Raw genomic sequence first — 13104 nt, 5'->3', positions numbered from 1 at the left:
TTTCTGGGGACATAATATCTCATCATGAACACAGAAAATATAGAAAATGACGCACCTCCAAAAATATCTTCATGGTGTCAAGAGTCACAGTGATCATAGTTATTAACATGTTTCTAAAAGTGGCTGTGTGGCGGCCGACTGCTGTAATAAGGCATCATTAAATATGTAGCTGTCTGCTGCTCCTTCATTACAATGATTAGGAATGTCAGATCCCAGTGTGTCTGGCTGTGTGTGTGTGTGTGTGTGTGTGTGTGTGTGTGTGTGTGTGTGTGTCTCTCTCTCACTGGCTCCTCCATGTTGGCCATAGCAGCACAGACTTTGTCCAGGGCCACACTGGCTCCAACTGCAGAGGGCACTGGCACAGTGGAAGCTGGCCCACGAAACTCCAGGATCTGACAAAAGAGAGAACAAAACATACCACATAGACTGCTTCATCATGTAGAAATAATGGAATACAGACATAAGAGCTATATTTGAGATGAAAGAAATATGGCTAACATACATGCATGTGTGGACGTATTTTTAAAATAAAAGCTGCAGCTTTTTTTTTCCCACATATGGACAAAAGTCACATGTGGAATGTAGAAACGTACCAAGTGGTCGTAGCGACCTCCAGCTGCCACGATATCTGGCACAGTGCGCTTACGTTTCCTGATGAAAGCCACAAACTGGAAGATGACCCCAGAGTGATGCTGCACCTTGTAAACCAAGCCCAAGTTAACCACCACCTATAGAGAGGATACATCTGTGTTACAGGGGAGAGAACATACCAGTGGCTCTGCCTCTATCTCTGAACCCCAACAAGCTGTTTTTTGGTCTTTTTACATTGTACTCACGTTGGCCTTTTATTTCATTGCAATGAATAAAATTTATAAAAAATATATTAGTCCTGTAGATCTTTGGAATCAGCACAACCATGGCTAGAAGTGGGAACAACTCAAAAAAACACAAGTTGAATTTTTCTGATACATTTTTTTCTTTAAATGTGAATAAATGGTATTTATTGTACAACACTTTTCCAAGGCCCCACAAGTGAATATAAGAAAAAATGTTGGGTCTCAGCATGCTATATATAATGAACTATTTGCATTTTTACAACCTCTCCTCTCTGCTATGTGTAAACAGATTTTCAGTGGATATTTGTCACGTGAGCGTTCGTCTCAGCAGAATCAATCATGGCTTCACAGTGTCACTGAGGAGTAGACTTTAATGTTTTAACAGGATCTAATTATTACCATCAGTTTATTTTTGGCGACGTTTTAGATGAGCCATGTAGAATAAAGTGATTTTGAAGAAATATCACAACTTTAAGTTTTGTTTTGGTTACTTGTCTAACTGAAACTTTTTTAATCTATGATCTGTTCCAGGACTGTCAGAGAGTTCAATGTTGATGATAATGTCTGTTTTTACAGTTTCTTGCTACAATAAACTGCATATTTTTGGCGATTTTTTCAAGAAAACATATGTTTTAATCCCACCAGCAGGATGGTGGGGTTCGTTTACTCAGAATCAAAATCACCTGCAGTTTGACTCCCAGTCTGCACAGCAGCACTGTGAGCTCCTCCAGGTCCTTGAGGCCCTGCTTGGCCAGCTGGGTGACGGCAGTCTTCTGTTTGGTGAGTGATGTCAGCAGTGGCGCCAGTTCCTGCAGATTCCCCTTCTGTTCTATGTACTTGTACAGCGTCTGCAACTGGACGAACAGGAGGAGAGATGTTTACGGGTGAGAACAAGCTCGCTGCAGCAGGGCTGATTATTTTTGCAGGAGGTTCGTGCACCCAGCGGACACTCACACTGTTGGTCGACAGTGAAAAGTTGCAGAACTTTGCCTCCACCTCACGTTTGGTCAGCTTCTCGCTCTGGGACAAACACGGAGGGGGGGGGGGAGAAAAAAAGGAACATAGGAATGTTTCTGCTGCTATATTTGGGGAGAAAACTATTATATATTTTCATAGCAGCATATCAGCAACAGTCACGCAATGTGAATAACATCTGTGATGCACGTGTGACCTGCACTGACCATGGAGTCACACAGTATGGAGGAGGCCTGGCTCAGTTTGTCCTCAGGGACTCCACTGTGGAGCAGGATGGCCTTCAACAAGCTGGTATGGTTCAGGTAAATGTTATAGTTCCTTTCCTGTGGTCACAAAACACATGCAAACACACCTTTAACCCTCTCAGCTGCAATTACAGTCAAGAGCGAGAGCACTACTGTACAATGAGCCCCTCAGTGAATAATGACAGTTGTGTCCGGCTCTTATTCTGTCTGACTCACATATTCTTAAAAGCTTTCACACAAAGAGCAGGGTGGCGGACAGGATCAGAATAAGGATATGTGAGGGATGAATGAAAGGCCAGACCCTGGGTTGACTGGGTTCATGAGACATGCGAGGGGAGCTGTGACTGGAGGCAATACTGGGATGTGTGGACAGGAAATGGATTGTACTGGGAGGCAGGCAAGGAAGTGGACAGAGCTGTGCGTAACAGATTTACTATGCAAAATAATAAATACAGTGTAAATCTGTCAGGCTTACACATACTTTGGTATGTTAAGAATGTGAGTGGGAAGTGAAAAAGGGAAAAAACAACAACGGGACAGGTTGCAATGACGGCATCCGTAGGAAAATAAAGAATGCGAGCAGCCCGTCAACAAACTGCTTTGAGTGTGAGTTCATGTATGTAACCTGAAGTGCGGGGAATTCCTGGACAATCTCAGAGATGGTGTAAATGGTCTCGGCATCAGGCAGCAGGCTGTTAGTGACGGGGGTGATGATGTCAAAGGCGCACTCCAGGAGCTCCCTTGGGTGGGCGCGATCTAGTTTCCTGGGGCGGAAGACGCGCTCGATGCTGTACCTAGAGGAAGGTCGAGAGAAATATAGGAACACTTTTTATTCTCGCTGCAATTTACAGGTCTGGCACCTCTAAAAGTAAGAAGAACTCAAAAATGTCTCACAAATCATTAAAAGTTGACCATATTTAATAATTTATCTGAACAAAAACTGGAAACAATGGAACAAAAATGGGAGCTCCTCATAATAAAAATTTTGAACTATTAACGTTTACAACCTCTACTTGCAACCTCTCTAGTCCTCTCCTCTCTGATCTGTGTAAACAGCCTGCAGTTGAGTCAAAGTTCATTAAAAAAATTTTGTCACACGACCTCCAAATTAAGCAGAAAAGCACTTCATTGAAAGTTTTTCACAGGCACTGGTTCTTGCAAACAGTTTATTTTTCAAATGAGACATGAAGAATAAAGTGATTTTGATGAAATATCACAAATTTAAGCCAAGACTTTTTCCTGACATAAGCTTTGATCACACTATGCTCTGACAAATGGAGTAATTCTGGAGATTTGTTTTAACTAACACATGCCTTTTAAACAGCCGGCATGTTGTGGGATTCATGTTAATATTGTCCCTCATCATTAACAAAAAAACAAATCATTGTATTTTTGTTCCATAATATTCTTAGACAATATTGACTATACCCTTATCACAAAATCCTCACCATTTTCATGACATCACAAAAGGTAAATGAGTTTTAAAAAAAAGAATACAAACAGAAATATGGCTGCAATTTTATAGCATATGAGCTATAAGCAATTAGCAATAAGCTAGTAACATTTATAGCTTGTTTGCAGAGAACTTCACATGACCATTATTACCATTATAACAAAGGATTGTCATATAAATGTGTTACATCATTGAACTTTACCTTTTCAGATGTGTTATGTTATTGCGAGCGACGAACCTTGAAAACGCCATCTGAAGTAAAAAGAGAGTTTGGGTACACTGGTGTAATGACAGTGAAGTCAGTGCATACCAGGCTGTAATCAATCACAGTGTGGAAACAACCATTTAGTCCTCAGGGTTTCCTGAGGCAGCAGGATCTTAAGGCGGCTGCTGATTGCAGTCTCACACTGTGTGTGTGATTGCATGTGCTGATGCAAATAGTTGTATAATTAGTGTGCAAGCGCCTGTTGTGTTGTGTGTGTGCGTGCGTGCGCGGTAGGCTCACGCGAAGGTCATAGGGCAGTGTAACCAGCATTCCACTGTGGTCCATGAAGCAGGCCAGCTCGCTGCCATCATACAACTTCCTGTTCCTGGGGAGGAGCAGCGGCGTCTGGAGACGTACCGCACCTGAGAGCAAACATCATGTATTACTGCAGCATCTGCATACAATAACATAACCCTCACCCTGAAAGAGATGATGCGTGTGAGCCGATACAAACTGAGCATAAACAAATAAGTACAGCTGGACATCATCAGCATAGAAATAACACTCGCACCTGCACAGAATCTGTGCTGCCCAACAGTGCACTTATTGTTTAGCTGCCACTCACTAGAGCAGATGTTGGGGTCCCGAAAACAGGCTTACAGCGGGTCAGGAGTCCAAGTGGTTCACAGTGGAGAGTCAACAGAGACTCACCCGCACACCAACGCACTCACACACAAACGTAGTGTACTTACCGTGCTTCTTAAAGATCCTGGTGATTGTTTCGTACACATGCTGCTGCAATTTGGCACCGTTGAAGCTGAAGCTGCCCTGGAGGGAGACCAAACAAACAGCCTCTGACTAACTCACTAACAGGCCTTCTGCTGCTCACTTATACAGAGCAGATGAAAGACGAAGCACAGAGGGGTTGGTGCAGGCATTCATGTGTCTGCAGTGACATCTTCAGGTCGAGAGCAGAACAATATGCAGAGTTTTATCTGTCTATTTATTTATGATCTTTTACTGTTTTAGTCTGGCTTTTAATAGAGCTTTATTTATTTGTATATCTATGTAGTTATTTATTGTATTTTACTTTTTAGTGTAATGTTTAATTAGGTTTTATAGTAGTATTAATAATTAATAACAACAATAAATAGATTATATTTGTATTATTAATATTTTATTATCTTTATCTGTTTAACTATGTATTATTTTCTATTGTTTTATTTCATTTATATTATATTTCATTTTTAGTTTTGGTAATTTGTATGTTAGTTTATTTATGTAATTTATATAATAATAATTATTATAATAACACTAATTACGATTATTTTTTCAATTATTATTAATATTACTATTTTTTTAATCTGTTTAACTAAATATTATTTTATATTGTTTTAGTTCATTTATATAATTTAATCTGTTTTTTAAGTCTTTAAATTCCTTTAATACCACACACCAGATTTATAGAAATGCCAACAGTCCTATTATTCCAGCACAGAGCTGGTAGAACACGGTCACATTTAATAAAATTACCTTGTGCAGGTCTATGTCGTAGGTGTAATCCATGACTGGAGAGGTGTTCTGGGCGAACAGCTGGCCCACCATGGTGCGGTAGGCTTTGCCGTTGATATTGGCCATGGTGTGCTGCAGCACCTCATGCAGTTCCGACTCCTCCATCTGTGGTGGAGGCAGCAGTTCACTCTTCAGGAGCTCCTGGGCAGTGGGCCTCAGGGCCGGGTCGTGGTTCAACAGCCATTCCATCACTTTCTTCTGACAGACACGAAGAAGAAACCCACAGACTCATTCTGCTGTTTAGCTAAGAACACAGAAGAAAAAGATTTGTATGAGATATTCCTATGTCCTCACCTGTGTTCCCTGCTCATATGCAGCAAAGTCCTCAGGGAAGATCATGGGCTCCTGCAGCATGGAAAGAGATGAGGTCAGTAACAAGCAAGCCTATATGTAGCCTGTATGGATTACTCTTATTCTTGAACATTTGAACATGGAAATACCAGGCGTAGCTGGCTCAGGACAGAGATCCGCTCAGCCCCTGTGGTCATGGGCCGGTAGGCCATCTCAAACAGGATGATGCCCAGACTAAAAAGGTCGACTTTCTGAGGACAGAAAGACTCACAAACTGAGTGGTAGAACAAGGACAAACAAAAGTTACATGGAAGCAACTGCACAACCCTCTGAACCCTCCATTCATCGCCTATGTTTTCTTTAGAAGATCGCCAAAAATACACTGTTTATCATAGAAAGTAGCTGTAAAAACAAGCATTATCGTGGGAGTGTGAACTTCCAAAAATCCTTGAATGGATCAAAAGTAACCAACATGAAGCTTAAAATTGTGATATTTCTGTCAAAATCACTTTATTCTACCTAAAAACAAAGGAGGGTTAGCACTTCCATGCCTGAAGAGCTATTACCAAGCTGCACGAATAAAAATATTGCTAAATGTATTCAATCCCTCTTACTCAGCGAGATAAAAAGAAATTGAGGCCAGCGCGACAGATGGGGTTCCTATAAAGGCTATAATAGGGGACAATAACTTGAAAAAACACATTAAAGGAACACTCCACCGTTTTTTTCATATTAAAACATGTTATTCGGTCAAGTAAGACGAGTTGATACAGACCTCTTGCGTCTCAATGCGTGCACTCAATCGCCCTGGCGCGCGGCGCCACTTGGCTAGCACTTAGCTTAGCCCAGTTCATTCATTAGGATCCAAACAGATGGACAGTTAGAAGCGACCAAGCGACTTGGGAGCACTTCGACTCGGCGCAGTAATATCATCACTCCCGAGGGGAGAAGATTTTTCAGGAGTGATGATATTACTGCGCCGAGTCGAAGTGCTCCCAAGTGCTATTCCGCCATACATTATAGTTCTCCTTTTTATCCGCTTCGAAAAGCGCCACGTTTTATTTTGTGTCGCCATACTTGGTCGTTTAACTACTCGTGTAGCTGTATTTAAATAGGGAAAACGTGGAGGAGTTTGGTCGCTTCTAACTGTCCATCTGTTTGGATCCTAATGAATGAACTGGGCTAAGCTAAGTGCTAGCCAAGTGGCGCCGCGCGCCAGGGTGATTGAGTGCACGCATTGAGACGCAAGAGGTCTGTATCAACTCGTCTTACTTGACCGAATAACATGTTTTAATATGAAAAAACGGTGGAGTGTTCCTTTAAAGAAGGGATAAACCCATGGTTGGAGATTTCATTGAAGCTTTGGTTTGAATTTATCATGAGAAATAATTTGAGAACACAAAGTAGATTGTTAAAATGGATTGGGTATGATTCCGAATCCGTGCCTAATAGAACAGATAAGAGATTTTATAAGTGGGAAAGGGGGCCTACGATATTCTGGGAGCTTTTAAGAAAGAAGAAGATTAAAAGTTTCAAGAGATAAAAGATCAATTTAATCTGACAAATCAAGATCAATACAGGTATTTGCAACTAAGGCATTATCTAGAGCAAACACTAAGGGGATCAATAGAGGGGAAGGGGTTTGCAGTCATTGAGATGTTTACTTCAGCATATGAATCAAAACCGAGGGAAAATGTATTTCAAAATCATACAAAGAAATAGAAGACCTTAAAGAAAATGATACTGTATATATAAAAGAGAGATGGGATCTGGTGCAACAAAAAACCTAGGGTTAGATTATCAACACTTCAATTAGACAGAGAGAAGGGGGGTTTCGCTCTTCCATGTTTAAAGGACTATCACCTGTCTGCCCAGTTGAGACCATTGCTAAACTGGTGTAACCCCACCTACGTGGCTAAGTGGAAAAGTATTGAGATATCTCATACTGATATACCAATACAGTCTCTTCTTGGCTGCCCTAGAAGGGAGGATGAGCTGGTATTGAACTCAAATCCATGGATTAATTTCTCACTTACAATATGGAGGGAGGTGGTTAAGAGATTTCATATTCAGAGGGAGATTAGATTGATAAGTGGGAGATGGTCAGTTTTCTTCTGTGCCAGAAGTATGAGTTAGATAAGAGTAGATTTTTATAGATACCTTCAAATTCGCAGTTACTTCTCAAAAGAGATCAAAAGAATCAATCCAACTGAACCATCAGCACTTATAAGAGTATTTGAAAATGCTTATGATTCAGGTAGTAATAAAGGCATTGTAAGCAAGATATACTCTGGCATCTCATCTCTTAACAAACACTCAACATTGTACATAAAGCAAAAATGGGAGGAAGAAATGCAAATAAATATAACTGAAGAAATATGGACCAAGGTATGGAAAACACAACTTTCTTCCACAAACTCTTTAACCTGGAGGGATTTTTGCTGGAATAACATTATTCGCTTTTTTTTAACCCCGAAACAAAAATCCATGGGAAACCCACTACCATGCTAGAGATGTGGTGGACCACGCACATATTTTCTGGACTTGCCCTCACATTAAGCCATTTTGGGTGGATGTGTCCGGCGTTATCTCAAAAACACTGGGCTTTCCTGTCAGTATGTCCTTTTCCACTCTTTACCTCAGACTCCCCCCAAATGACTTGAATAAAAGTGACTCGTACCTCCTAAGGATCTTCATGGCGGCCACCAAAAAAGCCATCACAAAATGCTGGCTTCAGAAGGATTGCCCATCAGTGGACAGTTTTATAAACATTGTAAATCAGTTACACCATATGGAACAGACTACTTATAACCTGAGGCTACAAAAGACTGGGGGAAAGACATTGGGAAAAATTGACCTTTTTTTTAGCCCATTAACGAAAGTTGCAAATATTCCACTCAAGCAATTGTACCACATGCTACGTGTAATTGCATGTATATGCATATGAACCAATAGGTATGTGCATATATTGTTTCTATGTTTTTGTCCTCTCCCGTCCTCATGTTCCTAATGTTTGTCTGTATGTATGTTTGTGAATGTATGTAAATATTGTTATATCTGTGGATGAATGGGAAGAGATAAATGAACAGCAGTGGAGAACAACATGCTCCTTATCGTGGAGAGAACACGGGTAGAAAAACATCATAAGATTCTTTAGAACACCAGCGCAGACAAAATATCATGACATAAAGTGTGGAAATTATGTGGAGCTGTTAAAGCTGATAATTTTCATGTGTTCTGGAGTTGTCCCTCCATTCAGATATGTATGTGGACATGTATTAAGATATGTATGGATAAAATACTGAGGGTAGACCTTCTACCTACTTTTGAGGTTTTATATTTGGGGAAATCAGAAATAGATTTTACGAGATTAGGAGACAAACACATGTATAAAATAATGTTGATTGCCAGCAAAAAAGCAATTACCAGAAAGTGGATGAAGAAGGATTGAGGACTGGGTTGAGGTGTAATGGAAAAGTTAACTTTCTCTGTGAGACTGGAGGAGGACAAATTTAAAAGAATATGGAAAAATTGGGTAGAGCACATAAAACCAATTAGGTCTGACTTTATCTGAGATGTCCATCATTAGAAGGAAAAGTACCCTGGTTCGTAGCAACAGAAGTTGATTATTTCTAATTTAATTTTTTGTTTTTTGGTCATTTTTTTTCTTTCATGATTTTTTAAAAATTATTATTTCTCTATTTTGCTACACTGGAATAAATTGCTGTTTAATTGGTCATAATTTTTGGACGACAATGGATGACTACTATTTCAGTTGCACAATTTAATTTAATCCTCACTATTTTTTGCTTTAGTTATTTTATATCTGATCCAAGATGAAATATTGAGGAAAGATGTCAAGTGTAATCTGAAGATGCATTATTGGAGGGGTTCGATTTATGTATACCAGATGTATGCAAAATGTTTGCTAAAATGTTCAATAAGTTAAAAAAACAAAACACTTTATTCTACATGTCTCATTTAAAATGTCGCCAAAAATAAACTGTTTAGAATAACAAGAACCTGATAAAATATTAAATTCTGCTCCTCAGCGACACTGTGAATCCATGATTGATTCTGCTGAGATGAACGGTCACGTCACAAATATTCATTGAAAATCTGTTTACACAGAGCAGAAAGGATATAGTTCAATGGTTCAATATGCATAGCAATTGGAGACACAGATGTTTTCCCCAATGTTCATGATACTAATGGGCACTTGGAAAACAGTTTAGAAAAATAATTAATCAGAGAAATTAAACATGCATTTTTTCTTTTTTTTTATGACTTATGTAATTATAACTGTGTTATTCTGAACAAAAGACATTTTGAGTTGCTCACACACTAGCCATGACATATATATATATATATATAATTTTTTTATAGAAATTTGAAATTTTACTTGGTTGTAGGTAGCTTTGGTGTTTCCTTGGACCTCTGGACTGACGTACAGTGCAGTTCCAACCATGCCTGTCATGTTACCTGCAGAATATTGATGCAAAACAGAACAACATGTCAGAGATAACATGCCCAACAAACAAAACAGAGTTAAACCATGTGAATGCTTTAAACTCTGTGCACCTGTTGGATCTGGTTTGGGCATCGCTGCTGAGCTGCTCTCCTCCACTTCAAATTTTCCTGCAGCCTGAGAGAGATAAACAGCATGACTATAAGTTCATAACATCTTCATCTCTGCAGTTTAACATTTTTCACTTCATCATATGCCTTTTTTTCAAGCAACAATTTGGTTAACTTTTGAAATATTTATTAGAATGATACCTGTTTTAGTGGTTTTAGTGAATGAATGTGTTGTTTAAATGTAATAAAATGCAACACATTTTCTTTGTAGTGTTCATGTTGTTGCCACATTTCGACTTTAAGGTCAGTAACACACGAAAGGCACAAAAACGGCTTCACAAATCTAGAAATGGGAGCATCTGAGGAGCACATGAATGCAGCATTAGCGCTTTGTATTAACTCCACAGAGTCGCATGTCAGCAGAATGAAGCCGCTATAGTGTAATGCATACCACATTAGCAGGGTGGTCCGTCGCCAGGCCAAAGTCTCCGATCTTCACATGGTCCTGAGAGTCAAGGAAGATGTTGACAGGCTTCAAGTCCCTGTGAATCATGCCCTGAAAGAGTGGAGAGATCTGCTCAGTTATGGGTCATCAAAACACATGGCTTCCTTATTTCCATTACCATATACAAAGGGACAGATATTGAAGTATAAAAAACACATGGCTTGGATTTCTAAGTGTGATCATTGCAATTATTGGACACTTCTGTGGCAAATAGATGTATTAGCTTTAACCCTCTGAACCCCAACAAGCTGTTTCAGGGCGTTTTTTGCTCTTTTTACATTTTACTCACTGTGGCCTTGTATTTCACTGCAATATATAAAATATATAAGTCCAGCAGCTCTATAGAATCCGCACAACTGTAGCCAGAAGTGGGAACAACTCAAAAATGTATAACATGGTTATAAGAACATAAATAATTAAAAAAGAAAAACCCAAGTTGAAATTCTCTGACTAATTCTTTTTTTGTTGTTGACTGGAATATAAAGGAATTTATATGTACTATAATATATACTTTTCCAAGTGCCAACATGTGTTATGAATATTGGAAAAAAAAGTTTGGTCTCCACATGCTAGACATATTAAACTATTTGTGTTTTTCCAACCTCTCTTGTCCTCTCCTCTCTGATCTGTGTAAACAGATTTTCAGTGACTATTCAGTGACTGTTAGTCTCAGCAGAATCAATCATGGCTTCACAGAATAAAGTTATTCCAAACAGTTTATTTTTGGACACATTTTAAATGGGACATGTAGAATAAAGTGATTTTGACAGAAATATCACAATTTTTAGGACTGTCGGAAAATTTTAATTTTGCTGATAAGGCCTGTTTTTACTGTTTCTTTCTAAGACAAGTTATTCTATATTGGCAATCTTCAAAAGAAAATATACATTTCAATCCCACCAGTGGGATGGTGGGGTTCAGAGAGTGAGCAAGAGTGGAAAATGTAAACACATAAACACACACAGATTAAACACCTGCTCATGGATGTAAGCAAGGCCGTCCAGTATTTCCCTGAAGAGTCTCCATAACCGGTTCTGGTCCTGGTGCAGGCCGTGATCAATCGTGTCCCTTAAAGTGCTCTTTTCACAGTATTCCATCTGTCAGGGACAGAAAACATGCATTAGATGTGCGGCAGAGACCTCTAGTGGTAAAGTACGGAGGTGAACTTACTTGTATGTACAGGTAATGTGCTATAAGAAGGGGGCGCTCCGAGTCTGTGCTCTCTGTGGTGTCCATTACCGGCCTTTTGCTCGGCTCAACCTGTGAGAGGAAACACCGTTTCCCAGTTTGTTTGTTGCTCTGTGTCAGACACTAACAAGTTAATGAATAAATAAGTGGAAATATTCAAACCTGTGACATCTCATCTGTGCTTTCATCACCGTTGTCAAAGATAATGTCACTGCTTGAGTCACTGTCTGACGGCCTGAAAGCAAAATAAAAAAGTCATGCATGAAGAGCTTGTGCAGAAGATTGTCTCGCTGCAAAACAAAAAAGAATACTTACAAAAAAGAAGCACCAAACACATCTTCATCCTCATCGTCGTCCTCTTCATCACTCGACTGGCGTCCGCCACATTTGGCACTGGAAGATCTTTCGATAGAAGTGGACCACTCCACTGAGCTGGACAGGGCCGGAGGCGGGGCGACGTCCTCCACGTTATCAGCGAGGCCGAGTTCGTTGATGCGCTGCAGAGGCTCTTTATGCAGAGGAGGCTTGTCCACAGTGCTGCAAGGCTCAGAGCTGTCCGTGTTGCTCAGCACTCCTGTCGAGGGCGTCTCGTGACGCTCGATCCATGCGTTGTAGTAGCGAACGATGTTTTCATGGTTCAGACGTGACAGCAGCGTCACCTCACCTTTGATCCGTCTGAACTGTTTACTCGCTGGATTGACCTGGATGCGCTTCACAGCATAGTAGCAACCGTCAAGGTTGTTCTGAACCTGGAGAAGCAGGAGGAGACACAAAGAAATCACAACCAGAATTTACTCCTTAATCCAACTGCGTTCCTCTTTTTATTTTTACTGATTCTCGGTTTCCAATTGGGGCTTGACAATGTGAGTTTTTGTATTTTGTTGACATCATTCAGCTCTATAGTACTGCCTGATTTTGTTTAAAGATTGAGGCAATCCAACTTATGCCAGCACCAATATATTATATTAATTTATTGTTGTTAAATGCAGATGTGTTTGTGAGTTTCTATATGTTCTTACTTATTTTATTATTTTCAGTATTTATATTTTGTTTCAAGGTATGTATTACGTATGTTTGGACAATGTAGTTCCAGCATTTGCACTCATCTCCATCTCCTTATTTCAGCAACCTTATGTGTATATATACACATTTTTCTTCACTTTCCCTTTGGACTGTCCTTGGACCACTCTGTACATATAATGTTTTGCCTTGTTGCTTATGTTCATCTCTGTAAGGTTGCTTGTATGTCTACAAAT

The 13104-nt window shown here is 39.8% G+C and overlaps 1 protein-coding gene across 2 annotated transcripts in view; it reads right to left on the bottom strand.

Moving 5' to 3' along the window:
• The window catches only part of eif2ak4 (eukaryotic translation initiation factor 2 alpha kinase 4), a 34702-nt gene that overhangs the window by 12043 nt on the left and 9555 nt on the right, over positions 1-13104 (bottom strand). The window contains exons 11-29 of one of the 2 annotated variants that reach the window (XM_059353017.1): positions 12164-12597; positions 12011-12083; positions 11831-11920; positions 11635-11757; positions 10607-10711; positions 10159-10222; positions 9980-10059; positions 5727-5828; positions 5581-5631; positions 5248-5484; positions 4467-4542; positions 4015-4136; positions 3712-3761; positions 2682-2850; positions 2018-2134; positions 1791-1856; positions 1520-1690; positions 594-728; positions 285-392 (exon numbers count right to left, since the gene is read on the bottom strand). In XM_059353017.1, coding sequence (XP_059209000.1) covers positions 285-392; positions 594-728; positions 1520-1690; positions 1791-1856; positions 2018-2134; positions 2682-2850; positions 3712-3761; positions 4015-4136; positions 4467-4542; positions 5248-5484; positions 5581-5631; positions 5727-5828; positions 9980-10059; positions 10159-10222; positions 10607-10711; positions 11635-11757; positions 11831-11920; positions 12011-12083; positions 12164-12597 — 2373 coding nt within the window. The remainder of the gene's footprint in view (positions 1-284; positions 393-593; positions 729-1519; positions 1691-1790; positions 1857-2017; positions 2135-2681; positions 2851-3711; positions 3762-4014; positions 4137-4466; positions 4543-5247; positions 5485-5580; positions 5632-5726; positions 5829-9979; positions 10060-10158; positions 10223-10606; positions 10712-11634; positions 11758-11830; positions 11921-12010; positions 12084-12163; positions 12598-13104) is intronic. The other variant, XM_059353018.1, reaches the window with a different exon arrangement.

Source organism: Centropristis striata, chromosome 16, assembly GCF_030273125.1.
Source record: "Centropristis striata isolate RG_2023a ecotype Rhode Island chromosome 16, C.striata_1.0, whole genome shotgun sequence".
NCBI lineage: Eukaryota > Metazoa > Chordata > Actinopteri > Perciformes > Serranidae > Centropristis > Centropristis striata.
Note: the sequence above shows the minus strand (reverse complement) of the source record. Positions and strands in the feature narration are given on the sequence as shown.